This window comes from Leopardus geoffroyi, chromosome C2 (genome assembly GCF_018350155.1).
Source record: "Leopardus geoffroyi isolate Oge1 chromosome C2, O.geoffroyi_Oge1_pat1.0, whole genome shotgun sequence".
Lineage (NCBI taxonomy): Eukaryota > Metazoa > Chordata > Mammalia > Carnivora > Felidae > Leopardus > Leopardus geoffroyi.
Window position 1 is genome coordinate 106,480,099 of NC_059333.1, and position 27,742 is coordinate 106,507,840.

The 27,742-nt window shown below is 38.1% G+C and overlaps 2 protein-coding genes across 3 annotated transcripts in view; one reads left to right on the forward strand and one right to left on the reverse strand.

Annotated features, from left to right (window-relative positions):
- The window catches only part of GFM1 (G elongation factor mitochondrial 1), a 46,202-nt gene that overhangs the window by 13,138 nt on the left and 5,322 nt on the right, over nucleotides 1–27,742 (reverse strand). The window contains exons 5-13 of the mRNA XM_045503141.1: nucleotides 26,356–26,472; nucleotides 22,712–22,862; nucleotides 18,818–18,975; nucleotides 18,152–18,236; nucleotides 14,921–15,058; nucleotides 12,785–12,886; nucleotides 11,104–11,160; nucleotides 8,031–8,168; nucleotides 7,070–7,152 (exon numbers count right to left, since the gene is read on the reverse strand). Of these exons, the coding sequence (XP_045359097.1) occupies nucleotides 7,070–7,152; nucleotides 8,031–8,168; nucleotides 11,104–11,160; nucleotides 12,785–12,886; nucleotides 14,921–15,058; nucleotides 18,152–18,236; nucleotides 18,818–18,975; nucleotides 22,712–22,862; nucleotides 26,356–26,472 (1,029 nt within the window). The remainder of the gene's footprint in view (nucleotides 1–7,069; nucleotides 7,153–8,030; nucleotides 8,169–11,103; nucleotides 11,161–12,784; nucleotides 12,887–14,920; nucleotides 15,059–18,151; nucleotides 18,237–18,817; nucleotides 18,976–22,711; nucleotides 22,863–26,355; nucleotides 26,473–27,742) is intronic.
- Nucleotides 807–7,038, forward strand: LXN (latexin). 2 transcript variants are annotated; one of them, XM_045503143.1, is made up of 7 exons: nucleotides 807–923; nucleotides 1,087–1,331; nucleotides 2,662–2,724; nucleotides 3,789–3,966; nucleotides 4,260–4,396; nucleotides 6,391–6,453; nucleotides 6,715–7,038. In XM_045503143.1, the coding sequence occupies exons 2-7, from the start codon at nucleotides 1,203–1,205 to the stop codon at nucleotides 6,811–6,813; spliced, it is 669 nt and encodes a 222-aa protein (XP_045359099.1). In that variant the 5' UTR covers nucleotides 807–923; nucleotides 1,087–1,202; the 3' UTR covers nucleotides 6,814–7,038. The 2 variants fall into 2 exon arrangements, with proteins under 2 accessions (XP_045359099.1, XP_045359098.1); XM_045503142.1 differs by lacking the exon at nucleotides 807–923 and having other exon boundaries at nucleotides 944–1,331.

The following is a 27,742-nucleotide window of genomic DNA, read 5'->3' on the forward strand; positions in this document are numbered from 1 at the left end:
GGGCTGATGGCTCGGAGCCTGGAGCCTGTTTCCGATTCTGTGTCTTCCTCTCTCTCTGCCCCTCCCCGGTTCATGCTCTGTCTCTCTCTGTCCCAAAATTAAAACAAAAAACAAACAAAAAAAAACCTCTTGCCTTTGTTAGAAATTACTTCAGTGCAGTGCTTTAAGTTAAGTATGTTTTAATTCTTAAAAAAAAAATTTTTTTTTGAGAGAGCAAGCAAGCGAACAGGGGAGGGGCAGAGAGGGAGAGACAGAATCCAAAGCAGGCTCTGCACTGTTAGCACAGAGCCCTATGAGGGCTCAAACTCACAAATGGTGAGGTGAGATCATGACCTGACCAGAAACCAGGAGTCTGACTTAACCGACTGAGCCACCCAGGCGCCCCTATTTTTAATTCTTAAAGTAAAAATTTCAAAGTGATTCATAAAGTAAGAAGCATGGTTTATAGCAAAACCTCATTTTTCTAAGATTAGTAAGGGAGAGAGGGGTGCGGGTGTATTTTTTATTTCTCCTGATCCCCATTAATACTATGGTTTGCAGTTTCTCATACCCTGATTGGGCAGCATTGGTGCAAACCCCACAGAAAGGGGAGATTAAACAGAGCCGGCTCTTGGACTCTCAGAATGGGAAGAAGAAGGTAGTAATGAACTCACTACCTAGAGCTCCTTTGCACTTTGTCCCTTTGCACACAAGGAAGGTGTGCTCCAGGCTGTGAAGCAACCATACTTCTTCCATGGAGAGGAAAACGGAATCCCCAGAGGTGCTCCATAAAGGAAAACGATAGAAAAGCCCTCCTGGAACTTCAGTAAAGGTCAATGAAAGGAAGACGTCCCTGCCAACCTAACCCACCTCCCCACACCTCCACCCCCTCCAGCCGGAAAGGAGGCCAGGACCCTAGCCCTGGCAGGAACCAGCGAGTAAACGTAGGCAGCAAAAGGGCGGTGCCTCAGGAGCCAGCGCCCCGCGGCAGCTTCCCGAATCGGAAGGAGGGAAGGAGGGAAGGGGGGGCTTGGGGGGGGGGCGGTAGGAGCTGGCGAGCCTGCCCACACCCAGCCCGAACCAGGCGTGCCGACTCTTCCGCCTCAGCTACCCAGCAGGAGCCTGGACCAGCGAAGCACCGGTTCTGTGCACCGGTTGGGTCCCGTCCCTTAAGCTAGAGCCTCAGAGCCTCGGTGCATTCACCCACCCGCCGCTCACCAAGAATGGAAATCCCCCCGACCCACTTCCCGGCCTCCAGGGCGGCCTCGGTGGCGGAGAATTGCATCAACTACCAGCAGGGGACCCCCCACAAGGTGTTTATGGTGCAGACTATTAAACAAGCCAGCATGGAGGTGAGTCCAGCAGACGGCAGCGGGCGGGGGCCCGCACCTACTCGCTTTCCCTCCACTCCGGGGGGTCTCAGCCTCTTTCTTCGTGCGACTTCCCTTCCACTTCATCCTTGCCCGTTTGGGGACTAGGCAAGTCTAGGGAAGTTAACAGTTCTGGAGATAGTTGCCACTCCAGGGCAGTGAGGGCGGTTTGTTTTTTTCTTGGAAAGGCAGAGGCCGTTTTTTAATGGGCGCTATTACAAAGAAATGGGAAAATGTTCTAAATGTGGGGCAGCATTTTACCCTTTACAGAGTGAAACCTGTAGGAACCATTCAAAAGAACCTTAAAACTGCTACTGTGTTTCTCATCTACTACGCTAATCTGAACAAAAACTCGTCTTCCAAACGATTCTTCTTTGCCTAAAATTTAAGAACAATCCTTACTAGACCCTTTGACCGAAATGAAGGGGAAGCAAAAGCAAGAGAAACCGACAACCAAAGTCAGAGAAAAGCATTCTGGGCTGAAGCGTTTCTTTAACTACCCAAACACCACTGCCACTGACTGCTGTAAAAGATGTGCTCCCTCTGGCAAAGGGTTAAATTAAATGCTTACGGCCAAAGTTACCACTAACCAGCCTTGTTTCCATTTTACTAAAAGCTTAGTTATCTGATATAAAATACAACTAATAGGCTATAAGAGCTGACAGGGAGTAGATGTTACTTCAAAACTGCACCAGATAATGAGGTATAAACTCTTAATTGTATCTTTGATTCAAAAGTGAAATACCTAAACATTTGTCTTACTTGCTAAAGTTTCATTTTGTAGGTCCACTAATATATAAGTAAAAATAATACTTAACATCTCTAGCCACTGTGCAGTAATCTGCCCCAAAATGGAATTCACCTTCATTGAACACGATTTGGAAGGTACACAGGGCTTTCTGAAAACCTTTTCTTTGGTATATCCTGTTTTTCGTCTTAGAATCAAAAGATGTTTCACAATTTCTTTTGTAGAGAATTTAGGATCACGGATCCAGAGGCTGAAGTCCTCTGATGATTGAAAGTGAATTATAACCTGTTTTATATATATATATATATATATATATATATATATATATATATATATATATATATGTTTTTAATCCCCTCTCTGTTCTCATCCAAAATAAACCTGATAGAGGACTTCCTGAATCTCAAGTTCTATACATGGTGACATGCCTTTTTCAAGGTCTAAGGCTTTGATCATTTACCCCCGCCAGTCAGCCCTCTGCCCCCAACCAAATGAGAGTGTATTCTTCCAACAATACAAAGAACTGAGTTACTGTTGTAATAACTCATCACGTTTTCTTAATAGGATATTCCAGGAAGAGGACATAAGTATTGCCTTAAATTTTCTGTGGAAGAAATTATCCAAAAAGTAAGTGAAATGTCCTTTATTATTAAATAAAATTTGATTCTAGAAATATTTTAGATCACCTTTGCTGATAAAATCGTATTAAGTTGTTGTGAAATCCCTGCCTTGAAAAAAATAATGACTATGCATAGGTCAGATTTTATGCTTTTTAAAATATATTGAGATACATGAGGTAATTCTATTGAGCTAGTTAGCAAAGACTCTACACATTTCAGTTCAAATAAATTCCCTTAAAAAATGTTATATACTCACAGCACAGTCTGAACTTATGCCTAATATGAACAAGTGAAGTAATTTACTCTCCAGTCATCATCACTTTCTTATATGTCTGCCTTTCTCATTCTATTTTTATTTATTTGAAAGATATTTATGAGCAATAAAATGACCAAATGATACCACCATGTCAGATAAGAATCTTTCAGTAATGGGGCAAGGAAATTTTTAAAAAATACATTCCTGCCAAATAATTAGTGAGACAAACTTAAAAGAAAGGAACTGCAATTTGTAACACAACCATCTTGAAATTTTATAAAAAGCTTGCCCTTTTACTGAGCATAATTCAGAAGAGATACAGGCTAACATGAGATTTATTAAAAGACATCTAAGCTGCTAGACAGCCATCTTTCAAAGCAGAACCAATGCTACATTTTCTAATTTTATATGTAGATAAGATTACTATATCTGGGTTTGAGAATATTTCTGTTATTTCAGAAGCAGAGAGTGGAGTAACAGAAAGACTTAAAAATTAACCAAAGGCTAGAGGTAGTATATAAAATCAGACTAAAATCTAGCCTTACAAGTGGACACCCCATTAATACTGAAATAGTTAAAGTTTTAAGAAGAACTTGTAAGATTATGAAACCCTGTAAGTTACAAAATAAGTTATCTATTTTAGATATCTTTAAGAAAACTGTAGGCCACACCCAATTAGATACCTCTGTAATAGACACTCTGAAGTTTCAAACACCATTAGAAGGCCAACACTTTTAATGTTGTACCTCAAGAATGACAGCTAGTGATGGATGGCCTTCTACATGTAAAGATATTTTGCAAAATGTTTCAAACAGCAAGTTACACTGAACTGTACAGCTGAAGTACTTTACCCTCTAACGGGACAAGATACTGCACCAGAAGTCAACTTCACATTTGAAGGAGAAATTGGAAAGAACCCAGATAAAGAAGATAACACATTTTATCAAAGACTCAAGTCTATGAAGGAACCACTTGAAGCACAAAATATTCCAGGTATATAAATATGGCATGGAAAATTTCCTTTCAACTTTAAGATCAGTATTAATTATCCTCAAAACTGTTAGATGTTAACATTATGTTGGAAATAGTCTGGCTTTTGCAAAAATATTCATTACCAATCTAATTCAACAAAAAAGGGCCTTGCAACTTTGTAGATCCAGGGCTTAAATTATATTCTGTACACATTTGAAGGAAACAAAGACATGACTTAGATTTAGATTTTCTTAAAGGTTAATACTGCATATATAAAGTAATTCCATTTATCATATAAATGTTTCCCTCCCCAGACAGTTTTGGAAATGTATCTCCAGAAATGAAGCCAGTTCGACATTTAGCCTGGGTTGCCTGTGGTTACATAATATGGCAGAATTCTACTGAAAACACATGGTATAAAATGGTAAAAATACAAACTGTCAAGCAAGTGGTAAGTGATTTGTATAACATATACTATTAACAAAGTTCATTTTACAGAAAGTGTGATGATTTATAATTGGATAAACAGTGTTCCTTTAGTCATTTTATATTAAAAATAGTGAGCCTGTTATTTTGAAGGAGTAAGACTTACAACCAAGGCTAAAAACAGTGAAGCTGCAGTTTCCAAGAGAGTGAAATATTGAGTTATAGGCAGTACAGCATTCAGTTCTTGTGCTCAGCTTAAAACATTATATCCTTTGGCAATCTAAATTTTGTGTTCAAATTTCTATAGGTATGCAATACTGAAACTACCTCTGTTTTCCTCCTCTATTGAAATGGTGGTGCCAGTGTTACTCAGAGACATGCTGGCATTTTTTTGCCCCAGGGATCAGCCGGAACAAAAATATTACAATCTTAATCTTTGTGAAGCTTGCTGTATATAAGTTTCTCCTATAACCCCTTTGGCCATAATCTACAATCTCTGCTTCTTGTTGATAGCCTGGTGTTTCAAGTCTGATAGGACTATTTAGAACTGCCTGTTTCTAGACTTTAAGGAGATAAAGTCAGCTTTACATTTTAGCCTTATTAAGAGGTTAAAAAGTCAACTGTTGGTATGTAAAAGATATAAAGAAAAACAGTACAAAGAAACCACAACAAACAGTCTGAGCTCTGTAAGTGAAAAGGACTTTCCACATGACTTGTTTTGGCTTGCTGGTAACAAACTGCAAGGCAACTGGAGCACCTTTGCTCCACAGGCTTTTGTAACATGATACCTACAGGCACTGGGGGGCAGGACACCCTATCACAGTTGTCACAACACGATGCCAAATCCCTAACAAATCTACAACAACATTTTCGGAAACAGCCTTTTTCTAATGCATTTCTGTAGATACCAACTTTGGTTACAACACTCCTGTAGAGGCCTCAAATAATTGAGTAACAGGTCCAGGTTACAGAAATTATACAGTCATAATCATGGTTTTCAAGGCATGTTTTTGTAGCAAAATATACACAAGACAGTACTAGTAGTTTTATGAAAGAAAACTCCTGTAACTGTTCATCAAAGTTTTAAAGCATTAATTAAAATTTCAGCAGAAAGGTTTACTGCACATTTATAATCCCTGTTAACCAACTGAGCCACAGCAGCTCGTGCTGTCCCTCGGAGGCTAGGTTTGTTTCAATATATTGATTATAAGCCAAGAACCTTGTACAGCAAATCTCTGGTGAATGTAGTTTAAAGTCTGTGGATGCAGTATTTCTGTGTATATGGTGTAGATGGTATAAATACTTTGTATGTCCAAAGCAATAAGCAGCACAAAGCTTTAATTAGAAAACCAGATAACTACATTCATTAAGTTTCACTATTCTCAATTTTTAAAAAGAAAATTTCTATTATAAAATTGGTTTCCTTTAATGTAAACACTCATTCCAGTAGTTTATCCCTTAAATAATGCTTTTCTGCATAATGGAAACATTAAGGAATCTTAAATGACACTCTTTAATCATTAATACTCTAAAGCAGCTATCGCAGCCCAGAACCTAAAAAGGGTACACGAAATTCATTTATTTATTCTGTGAGAGAGTGTGTGTGAATGAGGGAGGAGCAGAGAGACAGGGAGCAAAAGAATCCCAAGCAGGCTTCACACTGCCAGGGTGGAGCCCGACATGGGGCTTGAACTCACGAACCATGAGATCATGAACTGAACCATCAAGCGTCGTTTGCTGAAAAGACTGAGCCACCCAGGCACCCCAAGGGTACACAACTTTTAGAGTACCAGGTGGAAAATCATGATTTTAAAATGTAGGTTGAAAGAAAACTTACTTTATAAGAACACAGTTTATCTGATCAGGCTAAGTAAATTATAACATTCAATTTTTTAATTTTTACTTATTAAATGCAAGTATTATAATCATCTAGTAATGAAAGCTCAATTTTAAAATGAACATATCATTTCTGCCAAAGATATGAAGTTTCAAACACCAGGTTTTTATTTTTTATGATAGCAAAGAAATGATGACTTCATTGAATTCGACTACACCATTCTACTTCATGACATTGCATCTCAGGTAAAGTACCTTTTACCTTTATCTGATGGGACTTTGAAAACGGAGACTTGTAGCCACAGCGTATGCCCAAGTCATAATTCTGACTCTAAGTAAGAATTCATGTAAATTAAAATAGATACCAGGCTGAAGTATATTATACTGGTAGCCATTTAACTTCTTTTATGCTGCTCTTTGTAAGGACTATTTTGTCCTATAAACCCAACACTGTTTTCTTAAATGTTTTCTGAATTTTATCACAGCATTAGTTTCCTTTACTTGCAGGAGATTATTCCTTGGCAAATGCAAGTTCTCTGGCATCCACAATACGGTACTAAAGTAAAGCATAACAGCCGTCTGCCAAAGGAAGCACAACTGGAATAAATGAAGATCCTAACGCTGGATGAAGTGTCAACATGCTTATAAATGCTGTGTGTTCCAGATCTTCATGGATCCCTAGCTTATGGGGCCAAATTGCAAAGTGTCACTCTGTATAAATGTCTTCATTACAGTATAGAACTATACAGATTCTGTAACAGTGTCATGATGTAAAAGTGTCCCAATACTAATAGTGGTATGTATATCCCATAATAAAAAGCTTCAGTCCCAGTCTCCTAGTACGTTTGTGTTGCATACTTACGGGACGGGGGCAGTAATGGTCTCCCTGAAAGCAACCTTTGGCTTTCCTGTGACACAAGGACAGCCATATTCCCTTTCCATCCTCTAAAAAGAACAGGGGAGATAATATTTTGGTATGTTTAAAAAAATAAACTGAAAGAAGAACAATCTTAAGAATCTTAACTACCTCTGAAGCACTTGTCTAAACATAATAGATAAAAAAAAAGAGACAAACTTTAAATCACGTAAGTATCTTAGAAAGGTTAGAGACATGATATTAAGTAATACAAACTGCTTTTAAAGATTTTATGTAAATGAATTCTACTTAAGACTCATGAACTTACACTTACCTCTAATCTATCCACTAAAACTTTACACCTTTTTTCTATACTATTACATATTCACTGGAATGTTGTCAGTTTTCTACTGTCTTAACTTCTAAAATGTGATCACAACCAGAATTTTTAATCGTAAGTCATACAGCTTTTGTTTTCATTCACAGACACAGAAGAACTTTCCTAGGAAAATATGGCCCATGTACTCTATTATCTATATTCTAATGATCTTCAAGCACTAACTTGAAAAGAAAACAGGCAAGAAATGGCCTGAAGAGTGGATACTGATGGGCCAACTTCCTCAGCAGGTCTCTCCCAACGGGTGGTCTCCCTAAGGCTGGGTCCAGGATTTACCTGACCCAACTAACAATGACGTAGGGAATGGATGGATGGTCTTATTGCAAATACTGAGCCTTGATTCTAGCAGTTTACAATATTTTACAAATAAAAGGATTCAGAAATCAGAAAGAATTAACTTGTAACACATAGTAACATTTGTAACACAGTATGCCACATCTGGATAGAAACCAGAATGAAGTGTGAAGAACTACTATTAGTTTACAGTCATTAGACTGAGAACTATGGACTTGTAACAAAACAGAAACATAAATACAATGAATTTAAGTTAATTTTCTTGTTATTCATTACCTGAGCATAGATTTCCAGGTGTAATTCCCCCATTCCAGATACGATTGTCTCTTTGCTCTCAGTGTCGAAGTGGACTTTAAATGTAGGGTCTTCTCTTGTAAACCTGCCAATACCTTTTGAAAATTTTTCCAGATCATTCTTTAAAAACAGAAAGTCATTACACATTTTACTAAGCATGATAACCAATAGGACTGTTGAAAGAACTTTACTGAATGAAATCAAATACATTAACAGCTAGGAAATAACAATGATCCCCACCTAGCTCCTAGGCCATACCCTTTCCATATTTATTTGAGCTTGGACACCACACAGTCAAGACAGCAGTGAATGGCTGGCTGACAGAATTCTTTCTATAACAAGATAGAAAACAAGAGTCCAAGACTTACCTATGCCCTTCCCTATTCTCAGATATACAGAAACTATCCACTTGTGGGGAAAACTGCCCATGAAGGGGAAAGAAGAACCTATGTTACTGTTACGTTTTAGAAATCCTATACACAATCAAAGGAATCAGTATATTTACCAAGACTTGACTGTAGCTGCAAGCAGAACAGTTAAGACCAAGAATAAGGCAAATGCCACAGTGGGACTTCCCCCTTTCAAAACAACCTGCTTGGATGTGGCTGGATGTGCCTTTATTCTTCTTAGATGTAATTCCATACATGGTAAGCAGAATAATGGTCCTCTAAGGATATGCCCTAATCCTCCCAAACCTGTGAATTTACTTTATGAGGTGAAGGGGACTTTACAGATATGATTAAGGTTACAGACACTGAGATGGGGAAATTACCATGAAGAATCTGAAGAATCTTTAAAAAGGAAGAGGAGTACAGAAGGTTAAGTCAGGGAGACAGAATGAGGGAAGAAGAGGCAGAAGACATTTGAAGCACAAAAGGGACTCATTTCATGGTTGACAGCATTGAAGACAAGACATAAGCCCAGGAAGATGGGCAGCCTCTAGTGACCGTCATCTGGGAAATGGGGACCCCAGTTCTAACAGCCACAAAGAGCTGGATTTTGCCAACAATCTGAGTTAGCTAAAAATGAAATGTCCCCTGGAGCCTCCAGAAAGGAAAACAGCTCTGTCAATACCTTGATTTTAGTCAATTAAGAACTACCTCAGATTTCTAACACTGTAAAAGAATATACTTGTGTTATTTTAAGCCACCAAGTTTGTGGTACTTTCTTATGGCAGCAATAGGAAACTAACACACCCTGGATCACCAGTATTTAACAGCTATCACATGTGCATGGAATCATTCTATATGTGTATGCTCTGTGTATGTTCCTCAAATTCTAACTACAATGCTGCAAGACAGAATTATCCACATTTCACAGGTGAGGAAACTAGGTGTAGAAAGGTGAAGTGACTTGCTCAAGGCCACAGAGCTAGTGCATGGCAAAGCTGGGACTGAATCCTGGGTCAGTCGATCTCTGAAGTCTCTTGCCTTTTCACTACACTATGTATTTTCAACTTACTAGAAAATCATCCCTGCCCCATTATCGAGATTCACAGCTTTATGCAGTGACTTCATTATTTGAATTAAATTTGACTTTACTCCAGCAAGCAGATGGCCCTAAGACACCAAAAAACCTTTTAGATACTGATGCCTTTGATTTCCCTCCACTGTTGTGAACTATCAACAGTTAAATACCTTACATAGACTCTAAATTAGGAATGAAGAAGCATAGTATCATTAACTTCTGTCCCTGAACGTTCTGAAGGGAAAAGCAAACAATTTTGCAAAGCACCTAGAACTGTGGCATTTCACTGTGTGGTAAGATGCAATGTTTGCCTTTTCTCAAATTTCTGATATGGAAGGATTTAATGTTTCTTACTCCCTCAACATCCTCTTTTCTGTATCGAGAAGGGTCTGGAAAATCTCATTTCCTCAAAAATGAGGAAGTAGTACCTGTTAATGTATTCACAAGACAATAAACCAGAGTATGTTCTGTAAACAATAGCTCCCAGATGACAAGAGGTCATAAAATGTTCACTCAATGCATGAATGAGTTCAATTTACGATATTAACATGACTATTATGAATGTCAAAGCAACTTTAAGAACTCAGTTATGACAGCAATGCATATTAAACCTATTCAAGCAATTCTGGTTTCATAAAAAGCAAATGACATCAAGTCCAATCATTGAAAGAAAAACAGTCTTGTTTTAGGCTTTCCACATTATAACCAGACATGTACTTCCTAACTACCACAAATCCAGAGATGTATTATAATCCATGAGGCAATTAATCTATACAGTAATCTAATGTACTTCAGTGGGGTTTTACTACAACTTAAGACAAATGTCCCTGTTTCCCCTTTTCATTCCTTTATGATGTGAATCTAGGAAAATATTCTTATTACTTTGGAGCCAGTGATATTGTAAAGAGTTGGAAAGCACAGTCTTGTACCAATTTTAATACCACCAATTTTTTCAGATATAGTGTGAAAAGTAATTACTACCAACAGACTGGGTGTTTTTTTTTTTTTAAGTTTATTTATTTATTTTCAGAGAGAGAGAGAGAGAGAGAGAGAGAGTGAGCGAGCAAGTGGGAAAGGGGCAGAGGGGGGTGGGAAAGAATCTCAAGCAGATTCCACACTTCCAGTACAGATCCTGATGCGGGGCTCAAACCCACAAAGCCACAAGATCATGCATGACCTGAGCCGAAACCAAGAGTCAGACCCTTAACCAACTGAACCACCCATATGCCCCCAGACTGGTAGTTTTAAAAGGTGATCTCGGGGCGCCTGGGTGGCTCAGTCGGTTAAGCGTCCAGCTCTTGATTTCAGCTTAGGTCATGATCTTGTGGGTTCCTGGGATTGAGCCCTGAGTCGGGCTTTGCACTGACAGTGTGAAGCCTGCTTGGAGTTCTCTCTCTCTGCCCCTCCCCTGCTTGTGCATGCATGCTCTCTCTCAAAATAAATAAACATAAAAAAAAAAAAAAAAAGGTAATCTCAATACCAAAAGAAGAAATAGAGACCATGAGATTGCTGGTTATCATAAGATACTATATGCATTGTGAGCTCAAGTTTTTACTGTGATATACTGAGTTTGACACCCATCTCCTACCTTGTTAGAAGGCTTCATTGCTATTGAAATGACAGGATCAGGAACATGAATTGACTCCTAAAACATTTTTTAAAAGAACAGAGAAGAATTCAAATACAGTACTGTTTGGTCCAGGAATGAATGAATTTTAATGTGCTACTTACAAAAGTATAAATACTAGTCAACATGTTTAGGCTAGATGATATATAGTGTGATATATAGTGTGGTCTGTTTCATATTAAATGTATCAATATAATAATACATTAATAAATGCACACATTTACATAATCTCCTCCCTCCCCAAATAACAAAAATAAATTATTTATTAACTGTTTAAGACCTCTAAGTTTACTGACACATTCAGTTTAAACATAATCATAATGAACCCAATGCCAAGATGTGGAATTTCTTATTGGCTAGTGGCTACATGTACTGTTGCCATCTTTTGATAAGTTACTTTATTTAATCAAAATATACCATGACCATTGATAAAACAGAGAAAGGGCACTAGATTCTTTATACGTATGATACCTCATTCAATCAATCACAACTCTGACAAGCAGATGTTATTATCCCCATTTTACAAATTAAATTATTAAGGGCTTGGAAAGAAGACAAAATAACTTGGCCAAGGGTCAGTAAGGAGTATAGGGCAAAGGTGAGACTCTAATCAAGGTCTATTTGCTTCAAAGCCCAAGCACTTCCCACAACCTCCAGTCCCTCATATTATTAGTGACAAATATTTAGAGAAGGCCTTATCAATAATATTTGTTTACAAAACATGCCCCTTCTCTAGATCCCCCCCAAAACCTGTACAGATTTTGATTTTTTTGTAGTATCTTAAGTCAAAATGTAAAACCATAGATATTAGAGAATATTTTATACAGAAAAACTAAATTATAAAATTATGACTGCATCACATAATACAGGAACTATTATAGTGCTCATCTATTAGGGATAGACCAGTTCTTATGTAAAGAACCCACTATAAATTCCTTCACTGCAAATTCCTATCCCCCTGTGTATTCCTATTCTTTCTTTACTGAATTCAGCTTGAACAGATGATTTTACTGTCAGAGAGCCTGCTCTCCTACAGGCGCAAAAAAGGGAAATGAGTGAAGGGGATTCACAGGCAGGAACTGCTCAAGCATGCTCTTTCCTTTGGGATCCTTCAGTGACGAAAAGCCATTGAGTTCCACAGGGCAGTCTGTCTGCAGTAAGACTGTTTAGTTGCACCTCGCCTTCAAGCAGGGTTCCACTCTGTTATCCCCTAGTCTACATGTTCCAGTTCTCTGGGGGACTGAGGCAAGGGTCCACTCTGGCTGCTAGATTAGTAAGTAAGGGGCACTCCACTGGGACCGGACTGATTATGGCAACAGGAATTAGAAGGGAATCCCCTATGGGGAGGCAGATCTCAAGAGTAGAGGAATGGGCACTACACAGTCCTGGTGTATCTAGTGAAGAGTTCTCCCTCCATGCTAAACCTAACAGGACCGTGGAATTATTTTACTAAGAAAAACCAGATAACTTACATAGAGCATTTGTCTGACATCCAAAGAGCCACCCACAACAAATCTACTGATGCCTGTGGCAATAAATTAAAACTTCTGTGATTGTTTTTTCTGAAGTACTAAATGTACTATATAAAAACAAAGACTTTTAAAACTCAAATGACAAACAGCTTTGAAATGAAATGACATACCATAGAAAGGCCACTATTATTTTTGTTTGTGAATGTGTCTCCGCTAGCACAGTCGATGCCAAACAATGCACAGATGTCTCCAGCATACACTTCCTCAACATCCTAAATAAAGGAATAACATAAAATAATGCTTGCAAGTAATACAAATCAGGACATAGTAACTAAAAAGTAATTACACAATAAACACATTGTACATAAACAAGTATGGCAGCATCTCACCATGGATTCTACAGAGAATGAATTATAGAACCAGTGCGATACCAACAATCAACCACAGCAAGATATAGCTTGAATAGGGCCTTTATTTAAACCATATCTTGATTGACAAGATTTTACTTTAAATGGACATTTAGAGCTATGGCATCATTATTTGGAGGATATGTAGTAGTGACAGTACACAGAGCCTCACACTTCTAAAGTTATTTCTATGGATTAAAAAGGATGTATTACACCTGGGTGGCACCTGGGTGGCTCAGTAGGTTAAGTGTCTGACTCTGGATTTTGGCTCAGGACATGATCTCATGGTCGTGAGATCGAGCCTCACATCGGGCTCTGTGCTGACAGCATAGAGCCTACTTCTCTCTCTTCTCTCCTCTCTCTCTCCCCCTCTCCCTACCCCTCCACTGCACTTGTGTGCGCGCACGCTCTCTCTCTCAAGATAAATAAAAAAACAAACAAAAAAGGATGTATATTATACGTGTTGCCACAGTCCAACAATGACATATGTATGACAAAGACGTAAGAGGAAAAACTGCAAAGGAAGTTTTGAAAACAAAGGCGGGGGAATTCAGCTCATGTACTTAAAATAATTTTAATTTCTCACAGACGCAAGCAGTCAAGTAAACACAGGAAATCAAGAACAAAGCACTGGTGCCTCTTAAGTTTCCTAGTTTTTGTCCACTTATATTGACAGTTCATTCATAACAGCTGTGGCTGTGAATGAGCAAGTGTGCCTGAGTCTAACATTTACACAGATAAACACATCTCCTAGCCTCTGGCCGGCCCATAAAAACAAACGGCTGTGACAATCACCAATCCCTCTATAATGCCCCCTGCTGCCTATCTCACAAAACAGCAATTGCATCCAATTTTGAAAGACTGCTCACTCACCTTCCAGGAGAGACAAAGTTATGGTTACCACAAATTTCTGAATGTCATAAGCTTTTGCTGACAAATAAACCTCTCTAGGAATAGAAGTGACTTGGGAAAGAGCGGGAGGAGGAGACAACTTCACACACTTAGCATTTCTCCCAAGACTTAATCCTAAAAGACCACAGAAGGCATGGATAGATTCAGAACCAATTCAAAAATTCAAGCCATAAACCAAAGTTTATTTCCCAGATAAGATCTTGAGAGGCTCTAAATCTTCAGATGGATTTCAGCACCAATAAGGTCCTTCTGGGGGGCTGGTTCTATAATAGGAATAAAAAGCTCTAGGGTTAAATAGGGCTTTCACACAGGCCATACTTGTGAAAGTTAATTCCCTGAACAATGTTGGACACTGTGTATGAACTAATTACTCTCAATTGCCTCTGAAAACCACTTACATTGTCCTAACACCTATTACATACTCTTTGTGATGGCAGTTCTTGAGAAAGGTGCTGAATCTTGTGTTCTGAGTCTTAGGGAACTAATTGTCCTTTCTCCTTAACCTTGGCCATTGAGGAAATACAGCTAATCACAAACAGTGGCATAAAATGTGTCCTTAACATCTAGTAATTTAGCCCATACCAAAGTGCGACATCAGAATTATAGCAGGGGCACCTGAGCGACTCAGTCGGTTAAGCGTCTGACTTCGGCTCAGGTCATGATCTTACAGTTCATGAGTTCAAGACCCAGGGTGGACTCTCTGCTGATAGCTCGGAGCCTGGAGCCTGCTTCAGATTCTGTGTCTCCCTCTATCTCTGCCCTTCCCCTGCTCACACTCTCTCTCTCAAAAATAAATAAATGCTAAAAAAAATTAAAAAAAAAAAAAAAAAGAATTATAGCATATCTAAGTAAAAAGGAAGAAGTTAGGAAAACACATTCAAGTAGAAGTGATTTTCTTGTGGGGCTCAGCATACCAAGAAGGAAGATCTATTTCATATGAATTGCATTAGCGATATTTCTGATCTCCCAACAAGGACCTCTACTTGCCTCCATCATGTCGGCGTGCATGCGAACCAGCCGTTGCACCCGCACTTTCTTTCCCGTCCGCGTGTTACAGATGGTGTCACCCTTCTTCAGTTCTCCTTGATAATTGCGGACATATGTTAACTGTCCAAATCGCCCAGCCTAGAAGTCAAGATTGGGTAAGGGCAGAAAGAAGAAAAAAGAGATGTAAGAATCAAAATTAGGAGAAAAACTTCACAACAACCTCCAATTATTCCCTATCAATTTTAGTAGTATACTTTATATATGTGTTTTGGTTTATTGCCATAAAATACTTAAAAATATCAGCTTTGAATATACATGAGTTAAATGGTTGTTGCTGGTCTTTTTGGTATCACAATCCAAGATATTACTTCTGATTCTTCTGAAATAAAAATTAGAAAATAATTTTAAATTGTATATGTAATAAGGAAATATCCTTTTGCCTTCTAATATTATTTCATAAGTTCAGTTTAATACAATTAAGATGTAAACACAAATCAGTTATAATTATTGGAAAGACAATATATATTGGAAAGAACAAAAATATTATCAGAAATGGTAAAGCTGTATATACACCTAGAAAACCTTTGATAAGCACCTGGAAAGCTATACAAATAAGCATTTTTTTTTTTTTTTGAGAGAGAGAGAGAGAGGGCACAATTGAGCAAGGGACAGAAAGAGAGGGAGAGAGGGTGAGAGGAAAGGAGAGAGAGAAGTGGGGGTCACCCAAAGCAGGGCTTGAACTCACGAACCATGAGATTACAACCTGAGCCAAAGTCAGATGCTTAACCAACTGAGCCACCCAGGTGCCCACAAAGAAGCATTCTTTAAAATAACTGAATATAAAATAATCAAGGATCAATTCCTCCTCAATATTAACACTAACCAATTAGATATGCTTTAAAAGTTGCCAATTCTTCCCATGCTAATTTACAGGTTTAACACAATAGCAAAAAAATTCCCAAGAGGAATTTTTAAACATTTGATTAATGATTTTAAAATTCATTTAGAAGAATAAATGGATAAAAATAGAAATTTCTGAAGAATTAAGGCAATAAGAAGCTAATAACCCTGACTGATATAAAAATATATTAAATATTCCAAACTTAAAAAGTACAGAAGTACTATTAAAATGCCACTAACATTCTTTGCACAGCTAGAACAAACAATTCTAAAATTTGTATGGAACCACAAAAGACCCTGAATAGCCAAGGCAATTCTGAAATTTTAACAAAAACAAAACAGGAGGCATGATGATTCTGGATTTCAAGCTACATTAAAATGCTATGTCATCAAGATGATATGGTCCCGGCAAAAAACCACACACATAGATCAATGGAACAGAACAGAGAACCCAGAAATGGACCCACAACTATAAGGTCAACTAATCTTTGACAAGGCGAGAAAGGAATAACCACTGGAGAAAAGACAGTCTCTTCAACAGATGGTGTTGGCAAAACCGGACAGCAACATGCAGAAGAATGAAACTGGACCACTTGCTCATACCACACACAAAAATAAATTCAAAATGGATGAAAGACCTAGATGTGAAACAGGAGGCCATCAAAATCCTAAAGAACACAGGAAGCAACTTTTCGACGTTGGCTATAGCAACTTCTTACTAGACATGTCTCCGGAGACAAGGGAAACAAAAGCAAACATGAACTACTGAGACCTCATCAAAATAAAAAGCTTCTGCACAGCCAAGGAAACAATCAGCAAAACTAAAAGGCAACCAACAGAATGGGAGAAGATATTTGCAATGACATATCTGATAAAGGCTTAGTATCCAAAATCTATAATGAACTTATCAAACACAACACCCAAAAAACAAACAACCCAGTTAAGAAATGGGCAAAAGACATGAAAAGACACTTTTCGAAAGAAGACATCCAGATGGCTGACACAAGAAAAGATGCTCAACATCATTCATCATCAGGGAAATACAAATCAAAACCACAGTGAGGTATCACTTCATACCAGTCAGAATGGCTGAAATTTATTAATAAGACAAGAAACAACAGGTGGTGGTAAGGATGCAGAGTGGAACCCTTTTGTGCTATTGGTGGGAATGCAAACTGGTGTATCCACTCTGGAGAACAGTATGGAGGTGCCTCAAAAAGTTAAAAATAGAACTACCCTACGATCCAGCAATTGCACTATTTGGTATTTACCCAAAGAATACAAAAGTACAGAGTCAAAGGGGTACATGCACCCCAATGTTTACAGCAGCATTAACTACAATAGCCAAACTCTCTCTCTCTCAAAAATAAACATTTAAAAAAAATTCTTAAAATAAATAAATAATACTCAATGCTGATAAAGATGCACTGAAATAATACATTACTCTGAGAGTATGACAGGAATCTGGCAAGAAAGCATTCATTCCTTTAATTCAGTAATCACCATTCTAGGAATCTTAAGAAGACATTCTTACATATGTATATTTTTAAAAGCTTTACACATAAAAATTGTCACTGCAATGTTATTTGTACTTTTTAATTTAAAATTATCTTTTTCTTTTACAAGAAGTGTATTGTAAAAATTTTTAAATGAAAACTAAGAAAACGCCTCCAAAATATAATCCCATTACAGAAATAACCACTCTTAACACTTCGAACTTATCTACCTTTTTTCTCCACTTACAACATATGAATAGAAGCAACGACACCCTAACAAAAAGTACACCCCTGTACTCGAATCTTGGTTTCTAATATCATTCTTGATTAAGAAGAACCAAAGCACCTAGAGAAATGGTTGATTCTAGAGCTGGGACAGGGAGTACACATGATAAGCATGGAGGATCCTATAGTGCCACAAAGTCAGGAAGTATTCGAAAGGACACAGGAGCAACCGAAAGAGCTCCAATGGCCAAACCTGGGCAACAAAATAAATAACGTACTATTCACTGTATCTCACAATAAATATCCATGAGGCCATACTGATACAAAGGAATGACTGAATAAAAATATAAATGGGGGAAAGAAGACAACACCCACATAACTGACAGTGGATACTGTTCCCTCAAGGGGGTAGAGCATAATTCCTCCCCCCTTAAGCATGGGCTGTGTACAGTAACTTCCTTTTAAAGAGGCTGTATGGAAGGCGGGGGGGGGGGGGCCTTTTAGCAGAGCAATCTGTAACCAAATCTTTCATAGTCATTTTGTAATAGGAAGAAAACCTTAAAAGAATATTTCTACATATAGCAATTAAATACATTAGAAAGGCACTTACCTCCAGTTTAAAAGCCAGGCCTACAAACGGGTGGGAACTGTTTCTTTCAGAGTTCATTAAGATTTTGTTTTTCTCTTTTGAGTCACTTAAAAGAAATGTAAATCTGTGAGATGCAGTATTTGATATTTCTTGTATATCAATTTGTTTCATCAGAGTATTACCTGGGCAAAAGCACATGCATGCTAAACATCTGTACCTCCCATAACTGAAATTTCACTGAAAGAGATGAGTAAGAATAACTTCTCAGGGCTTAATTACTACATTGTGACAGGACCAGAGTAGACTAAAAACAGAGAAGTGCCAGTTTAAGAAAAGAAAAATAATCAATGAGACCTTTAAAAAGTTTGTTTCGCAAAGCTTTTTTTGGGGGGTATGACCAAAACCAGCTGGTCCCAAATCAAAAAATTTACTAATGATGCAAACCTTGGTAGATAATAAACCATACTTCTTTCTAACTCACAAACAGAATATGATATGGAAAGTGGTATAATATTTTTCTAGATGTCAAAAGTGTTATCCAAATAGAAATGGGCGAGTGATTTTAGTAAATTACAGGGAAAAAAACACAAACACAACTTAATCAAAAGAACCACTCTTAAATTCTTTCATAGTACGTAAGTGTTAAAATATTTGTGTATAAACTAAGATTCAATTTCCAAGACTTACTCGTCCTGATTGAGAATAGCATAATTTTGGACTTCAGATGGATTTGGGAGGTATTCTAAAACAGCATCTAGAAGGGGCTGAACTCCCTTGTTCTTCAAAGCGCTTCCCAAAAAGACAGGAGTAAATGACCTATTTAGAGTAGCTCTTCGGATTGCACGCTACAAAAGAAAAAAAAATTAATAATTATTAACCTTAAAAAAAGTTTTGTATTTCAAATCAATTACAAACCAACAAGTGAATAAAATGAACTGGTACTTGTTGGAGTACAGGCTATTGTGCAGACTAGAATCAGGTCCTCTATAACTTAAGGTCAAAATACAAGAAAAAAAATCAGTTCCTTTTTCAGGGCTAGGAAGCGATTCACTGTATAACCACTTTTGACACTCTTGCAGTGTCACTAATTTTCAATATGACCAAAAATACATACATACACATAAAAAAAGAGGCACACACACACAGAATTGTGTAAACAGTATGCTAACAATTATGTAAAACATAAGGAAAAGTAAAACACACAATCTCTGGAAAGATACACCACAATCTATTAACTGGTAACCTGTTATCAGGAAGAGGCAGAGAACTAGGCAAATGGGAATCACATGCGAGATTTTTTCTTTACTGTATACTTTTGTATGTTTTTAAATGTTTAAAACAATGAAAAATAGCATCTATTAAAAAACGTTTAATTAACAGATTTGTTTTCTTTTTTAAAAAATAACATACATACAGGAAGCCAAGGAGTACAAATCACTCACAAATTAAGGGCCATGATTGTAACAGGCTCTAAAATAACAACCTCCAGGTCATACCCCACTCTACTGCAAGCACTATTAATGTGTCCCAGCTGTATGCCCCAGGTGGCCCTCCCAGCTAAGCAGGCCTCTGAGGAGCTGTAGGTCTTAGCAGCCGGAAGAGGTCAACAGCAGTGCTGTAGCCACAAGCCGCCGCAGCAGAAATACGGAGCCAGTGTACAAGTCTTTCTCGGTCCTCATGAAAAAATAGAAAACTAGCTACTCCAAGAAACATGTACAATCACAATTTCCAAACAGCACCACAGTGAACAGTAGCATAACAGCTGCATACGATAAAGGGAGTATAAAATAGGGGAAAATATGCATAACAAGAAAGAAATTGCTATATGAAATTATCACAAAAGCTTGTTTTTGCTGTTGCTAGGATCCACAAATGGCTATCTTACTAACAGCTTAGATTATCCCTATGCCACATGATCACAACTCAGACTTTTTGCCCCTCTCTCATATGCAAGTAGGGACGTAAAAGAATCTTACCACATTTAGTTTAATTGAATAGAGAAAAACTTGAGGGTGGTAGATTTAACAAGAGGTTTATTTTTCCAAAAATTTCCCTTGTTTTCATAAGAATCACGTGCACACTTGAAAGTTATTGCCTTTTCACTGTCCCTAATAATATATCCAATAATACAGAAAGTAAAGTATACCCATGTATCCTATGCAGAAAACAGTAAACAGAGCAGCCCTGAAACAGCCTTGTTTGCAAGGCTGGCCCTCTGGAAGGTGTCTGGGAACCTGGATTTCAGGAGGGTTCCCAGCATTCCAAGAACCATGAATGGTTTGCTGGGCCTACACTGTTTGCACAGTGTGGTGTAATGCTGAACACCTGCTTTCCTTCTGGGAGTCTGGAATATGGGTACACACTAGGCAGAGGATGTCTGTGACCAGCCCTTCATGACACCCAGGGCACTGAGTTTCCAGTAGCTGGGATTTCACAGGTGAGGTCACCACTCACTGCTGGAGGAATGTGGCCTGCCCCGCCATGACTCCACTGGGAAAGGACTCTTGGAAGCTTACACGTGGTTTCTTCTGGACTTTACCTCATGTGCCTTTACCCTTTGCCGATTCTGCCTTGTATCCTTTCACTGTATTAAATCATAGTCATGAGTATGATAATGTGTTGAGAACCCTGGGTGATCCTCATGAATCGCTGAACCAGGGAATGATCTTGGGGATCTGACACAACCCCAGTAATAGATAAAATCCTAACTCTGCGCTGTGGTTCCCAGGACACAATGCTTGACCTATACCTTCCTACATAGTTTGTGAATGCTAAAGGACTCAAGTTATGAGATATATTAAAGCATCCTCAGCTTCAATAGGGTTCTTCCCTTGTGCATCTGATCTACTATAACCCCCATGAGTACAAGGTCTTACACACAATAATTATTTACCTGATCTCTGCTAAGTGTACCATGTGGTTTGGTAAAATGAATGTTTTTTTAATGGTAAAATAAACATAGAATTTATCATTTTAATCATTTTTCAGTATACAGCTCAGTGGCATTAAGTACATTTACACTGCTATGCCACCTCCACCTCTATCCATCTCCAGAACTTTTTCATCATCTCAAATTGAAACTCTGACCCGTTAAACTCTCCATTCCTTAATGCACCCCTCTACCCCTGCCCCTGGTAACTACAACTTCTGTCTCTAGGAATTATGACTATTCTGGGTACCTCATGTAAGTGGAATCATACAATATTTGTCTTTTTGTGTCTAGTTTGTATCATTTGGCATGTCTTCATAGTTCATCCATGCTATAATGTGTATCAGAATCTCATTCCTTTTTAAGGCTGAATAATATTCCATTGCGTGTACATACTCATTTTGTTTATCCATTCATCCACTGCTAAGCATTTGGACTGTTTCCCGGTTTTTGCTATTGTGAATAGTGCTGTTATCAACACAGGTGTACAAATATCTGTCTGAGTCCCTGCTTTCAATTATTTTGGATATTACCCAGAAGTGGAATTCCTGGATCATATGGTAGTTCTAGGTTTAATTTTTTTTTAAACAATGGCTATACTTTCTCAACAGTGACTGCATCACCTTACATTCCCACTAGCAATGCACAAGAGTTTCAATTTCTCCACATCCCTGCCAATACTGGTCATTTTACAGAAAATAACTAGGGATGCCTGAAAATATTTTATTTACCAGAAAATAACAGGGATGCCTGAAAATATTTTATTTACCAGAAAATAACAGGAATGCCTGGGTGGCTCAGTGGATTAAGTGTCCGACTTTGGCTCGGGTCAAGATCTCGCCGTTTGTGAGTTTGAGCCCCGCATCAGACTCTGTGCCGACAGCTCAAAGCCTGGAGCCTGCTTTGGATTCTGTCTCCCTCTCTCTCTGCCCCTCCCCCACTCGCACTCTCTTTCTCTCAAAAATAAAAACATTAAAAAAAAAAAAAGAAAGAAAAGAACATTAACAGAAAAAAATTGATTCTGGGTTTTTGGTGTGTTTTTTTTAAATAGCCATCCTCATAGATAAAGTGAAATATCATTATGTTCTGATTTGCTTTCCCTAATGATTACTGATGCTGAGCATCTTTTTGGTTGCTTATTGACCATGTGTACGTCTCCTGTGGAAAAACTGTCTATTCAAAAAATAAATATCAGTCTCAGACAGATATTTTTATAGAATTGATCAAGCGAAGAAATCTACACAGCCCTTCTAAATAGTACAATACTACACGTATCAACATTTAGTCTGCAAACATTTAACAGCCTTGTCTCTTAATCTGTCTTTATTGCTATAACGCTTCTATATTGATCTTCCTCTTTCTTAAGGTATACCCAAGAGGTTGGATGTTTAAATCTTTTTTTTTCCTAGAACAAACTGTAACTGCTTTCCCATTTTAAGATGTTACAGAACTACTTACTTTAAAAAAAAGAGTTATATGTCACAGCCAAGTATTTTTCGAAAAAAAATCAACAATGTTAAATAAATTTGCTCAGATTTCATTAATAAAAACCATGCATAAAAGCATCATGTCTTTTTCCCCACAAAAAACAAACAACAAAAAACCCCACCGCTTTTTCTGGTTAATGTAAGACTTATTTTGAGAGCACTTGCCTTTAAATCAGAAATTGAGGGGATTTTTTCTTCCAGGAACATCTCACCAAGCTGCTCATCTGAATTGGCAACACATTCAATCAGCTCCTGCCGGTGGTCAGCTGCTGCTGCCCTGAATTCTGCTGGAATTTCCTCATATCGAACAATTTGACTAAGAAAAGAAATGCTTTGTGTTGCTATTTTAAGGATATTCAATTAAAAATAAAAAGCACCAGAAAAATGAAACTAGACCACTTTCTTACACCATTCACAAAAACAAACTCAAAATGGATAAAGGACCTGAATGTGAGACAGGAAACCATCAAAACCCTAGAGGAGAAAGGAGGAAAAAACCTCTCTGACCTCAGCCGCAGCAATTTCTTACTTGACACATCCCCAAGGGCAAGGGAATTAAAAGCAAAAATGAACTATTGGGACCTCATGAAGATAAAAAGCTTCTGCACAGCAAAGGAAACAATCAACAAAACTAAAAGGCAACCAACGGAATGGGAAAAGATATTTGCAAATGACATATCGGACAAAGGGCTAGTATCCAAAATCTATAAAGAGCTCACCAAACTCCACACCCGAAAAACAAATAATCCAGTGAAGAAATGGGCAGAAAACATAAATAGACACTTTTCTAAAGAAGACATCCAGATGGCCAACAGGCACATCAAAAGATGCTCAACATCGCTCCTCATCAGGGAAATACAAATCAAAACCACACTCAGATATCACCTCACTCCAGTCAGAGTGATTAAAATGAACAAATCAGGAGACTATAGATGCTGGAGAGCATGTGGAGAAATGGGAACCCTCTTGCACTGTTGGTGGGAAGGCAAACTGGTGCAGCCACTCTGGAAAACAGTGTGGAGGTTCCTCAAAAAATTAAAAATAGATCTACCCTGTAACCCAGCAATAGCACTGCTAGGAATTTACCCAAGAGATACAGGAGTGCTGATGCATAGGGGCACTTGTACCCCAATGTTTACAGCAGCACTCTCAACAATAGCTAAATTATGGAAAGAGCCTAAATGTCCATCAACTGATGGATGGATAAAGAAATTGTGGTTTATATACACAATGGAATACTACGTGGCAATGAGAAAGAATGAAATATGGCCCTTTGTAGCAATGTGGATGGAACTGGAGAGTGTTATGCTAAGTGAAATAAGTCATACAGAGAAAGACAGATACCATATGTTTTCACTCTTATGTGGATCCTGAGAAACTTAACAGAAGTCTATGGGGGAGGGGAAGGAAAAAAAAAAAAAAAAAAAAGAGGTTAGAGTGGGAGAGAGCCAAAGCATAAGAGACTCATAAAAACTGAGAACAAACTGAGGGTTGATGGGGGGAGGGGGGGAGTGGGTGGGTATTGAGGAGGGCACCTTTTGGGATGAGCACTGGGTGTTGTATGGAAACCAATTTGACAATAAATTTCATATTAAAAAAAATTAAATTAAATTAAAAAAATAAAAAGCACCAATGAAAAAGATGAACCCTAATGGCTAAATTTTTTTTAGATGAGAAAGAACTCTGATATATTTGCATTAAAATGAAATGTAAAGACTAACTTTAAAATTTACACAAAGGTTGTACTACTAGTAAATGTAAGAGCCAAGATTCAAAGCCAATCTGACTCCAAAGCTCATATGACTCTTGAAAATTCTATTAACCAAATTAACCAGAACATTGTAGTCACTAACAAGCAGGAATAGAGACCTCTCTATTATTAACAAACCCAATTACAGAATATTAACACAGAATACATTAATTTACAGTAAAAAAAAAGGTTAGTAAATATGACAAACTCTTCAACCTTTACCCCAGGTTCTCCATTCCTCTAGGGGATGAATAGGTAAGACTCACAAATAAAATATACACAACTGAGAAATGGATATACTTGATGTTTAAAAACGTCAGTCTCAAAGACTTTCAAAGTATTTATTTAAAAATGGAAACTAATTTCAAAAAAGTAAGCTTTTCAGAAAACATGTTCCTAAAAAAAATAAAAGAAGTCAACTGCAAATAGTCAGAATATAATTCTTACTATCCTAAAGAATGGTCTTCACAGCCTTCAGATCGTAATTTCATCTTTCCTGTCAAGCTCCCTGGTTCTTACTCTTTCAGGTCAGAATCATCTGTGGAGGGTTTTCAAAATTTACATACCCAGTGGTCTAGGGCTGGGAGAGGGTTCAGGTATGTTAAGAAATTTCATCTGTGGTGGGAGCATACAACAAAGTTTAAGAGCCTCTACTTTAGAAGACAAATGTGTGCCCTGGTAATTCTGGGAAAGTGGATTTATTCATTCATTTACAAATATTTTTTGAATACTTATGTACTAGGAAGTTCTAGGGCTGGGGACACAGCACTGAATAAACTTTATTAAAATATCTCTGTTCTCTCTTTTTTTTTTTTTTTTTAATTTTTTTTTCAACGTTTATTTATTTTTGGGACAGAGAGAGACAGAGCATGAACGGGGGAGGGGCAGAGAGAGAGGGAGACGCAGAATCGGAAACAGGCTCCAGGCTCTGAGCCATCAGCCCAGAGCCTGACGCGGGGCTCGAACTCACGGACCGCGAGATCGTGACCTGGCTGAAGTCGGACACTTAACCGACTGCGCCACCCAGGCGCCCCAAAATATCTCTGTTCTCTTGACCTCACATCCTAAGAAATAGATGGTCACACAAAAAGTGAGAGAACCGCCTATATTCTTTCTCTGCCTACAAGACAGCTGATGAGGACAAATGATAGTTAACTGATCACAACACCCTTCACCCACCTGCCAGCCTAGCAATCCCAGTTTCACAGCAGAGAAGGAAAACCTCTCAGGAATTATGTTTGGAGAAACTGCCAGGCTACGGGGGGCCACTCCTCATAAGGAAGGGTAGTTTATGATTTCCCACATTGTCCAAAACAGTGCCACTCAAAGTGTGGTCTGTAGATCTACAATGGCAGCAGCACCTGGGAGCTTTCTAGAAATGCAAATTCCAGGCTCTACCCTAGATCTACTGAATAAGAATCTTCTGGAGGTGGATCGAGGAATGTGCTTTAACAACTTTCAGGTGATTTTTCTGAATGTCAAAGTTTGATAGCCACTGGGAAATTACAGTGTTTTGTATGCAGAGGCCACTCAAAAGGTGACTGATGGACCAAGTACCAGGTCAAAAAATTACCAATTTGCTTCTTATATTCCCCAAACCACATTTGTACTATTTTTAACTTTTACATATTATCCTTTTATCTTTATAATCTCATAAAGTAGGTAGAGCACTTATGATCCATGTATTCTTCCCAGATTTTATCACAATACCCAGGACATAGCAGCTGCTCCATAAAACTCTGCAGAATGAATGAACAAAAATGAACAAGTAGAAAAAGAGATCTATTACTAGCTGGAGCTGAACGCCTCCTTTTATCGTACCATGCATGTCACAACATGATACAAATTACCCAAAAAGTAACATACTCTCCCTTGGAATAAATACTAAGCAAAATGGGAAGCAACTAGGATTAAAGGCATTAAAACAAAGTCATTTTGAAGTATAGTCCCCCAGCCACATTTTAAAAAGATGTTTTCTCTATGTTTAAAGAACTCATCCTTTTCCTTTTCTTTGATGCTTTTTAAAATGTAAGATTTTAGTAACATATTTCTAACTTACCCAAAGTCTCCATCAAAGTAAATGGCTCGTTCCTCAATAAGATCTATTACACCTTTAAAATCACCCTCCAAACCAATGGGTATCTGCACAAATGCTGCATTATGACTCAGTTTAGACCTGAAAAATAAAAATACATAGTTTACTTCATTTTTTTTCTCCCTAAATCCCTTTGAAACAACAAAAATACATCAATGGCAGATGTTGTGGAACTGGGAGGGAAGATATAAAACAGTTGGGAACAGCCAAACTCATCAAGCTCAGAAAGCCAAAACCCTATTTAGGCAACAAAAGAACTCTAAAATAAGTGTTTTCCCATCAGACCCCCAGAATACTCTGGATTAAAAACAGAAGGGGGAAGAACAAGTCAATGGTGGTTGGTCAGAAAATTAAAGCACAGTGGGAAGTGGGATCACCTTGCCCAACTCTCATTCTTAGACCAGCTGACTTTAGCAAGCAGACTATAACTAGCTGAAGAGGAAATTCTTACAGGAGACCTCTGAGCGTGTGTGTTAAAAATCAGACACTCACCGTTAGGTTGTACCTTTTTTTTTCTAAATTTTTTTTTTTTTTAACGTTTATTTATTTTTGAGACAGAGAGAGACACAGCATGAACGGGGGAGGAGTAGAGAGAGAGGGAGACACAGAATCGGAAGCAGGCCCCAGGCTCTGAGCCATCAGCCCAGAGCCCGACGCGGGGCTCGAACTCACGGACCACGAGATCGTGACCTGAGCTGAAGTCGGACGCTTAACGGACTGAGCCACCCAGGCGCCCCTAGGTTGTACTCTTTATCAGACACGATCACTGAAAGGATTCAGTGGCAGGAATTCTCACTCAAGAAGAAATACGCTCTAGCTACCATTGTTAAGTCTACACTCTAGGCTCCCATGTATAGCTATGGATAGGTAACTAAGAATCACCAAATATTTGAAGGTTACCAATAACTTAAAAGAGAGGTGTGAGCTCAAAAACCAGTACTAAATTCCAAGGAGGGAGTTACTAAAAGAAAAGAAAATGTAAAGACCTGAGAAGTAATCACCCCTATTAATAAAAATGTTGCGATAAAAGAGAAGGACTATGGAAATTAATTACACAATTGCAGAAAAAGAAAAACAACAGGCTAAATAACAGAAGGGACACACATGACTATCAGATTTATGATCTGGAAGACTGACCTCAAGAATTCTCTCATAACCCAATCCAAAATGAGAAGAGAAAAAGATGTAGGAGAATGTATGGTAGAAAAGTTAATACATGGACACCGGAACCAGAAGAACAGATGTTAGAATTTCTAACATCTGTTTAATGAGAGATACAGAATGCAGATAAAAGGGAGTAGAGCAGAAAAAGAACCGCAGTAGTCAAATGCTAAAAGAGAATTTTCCTGGA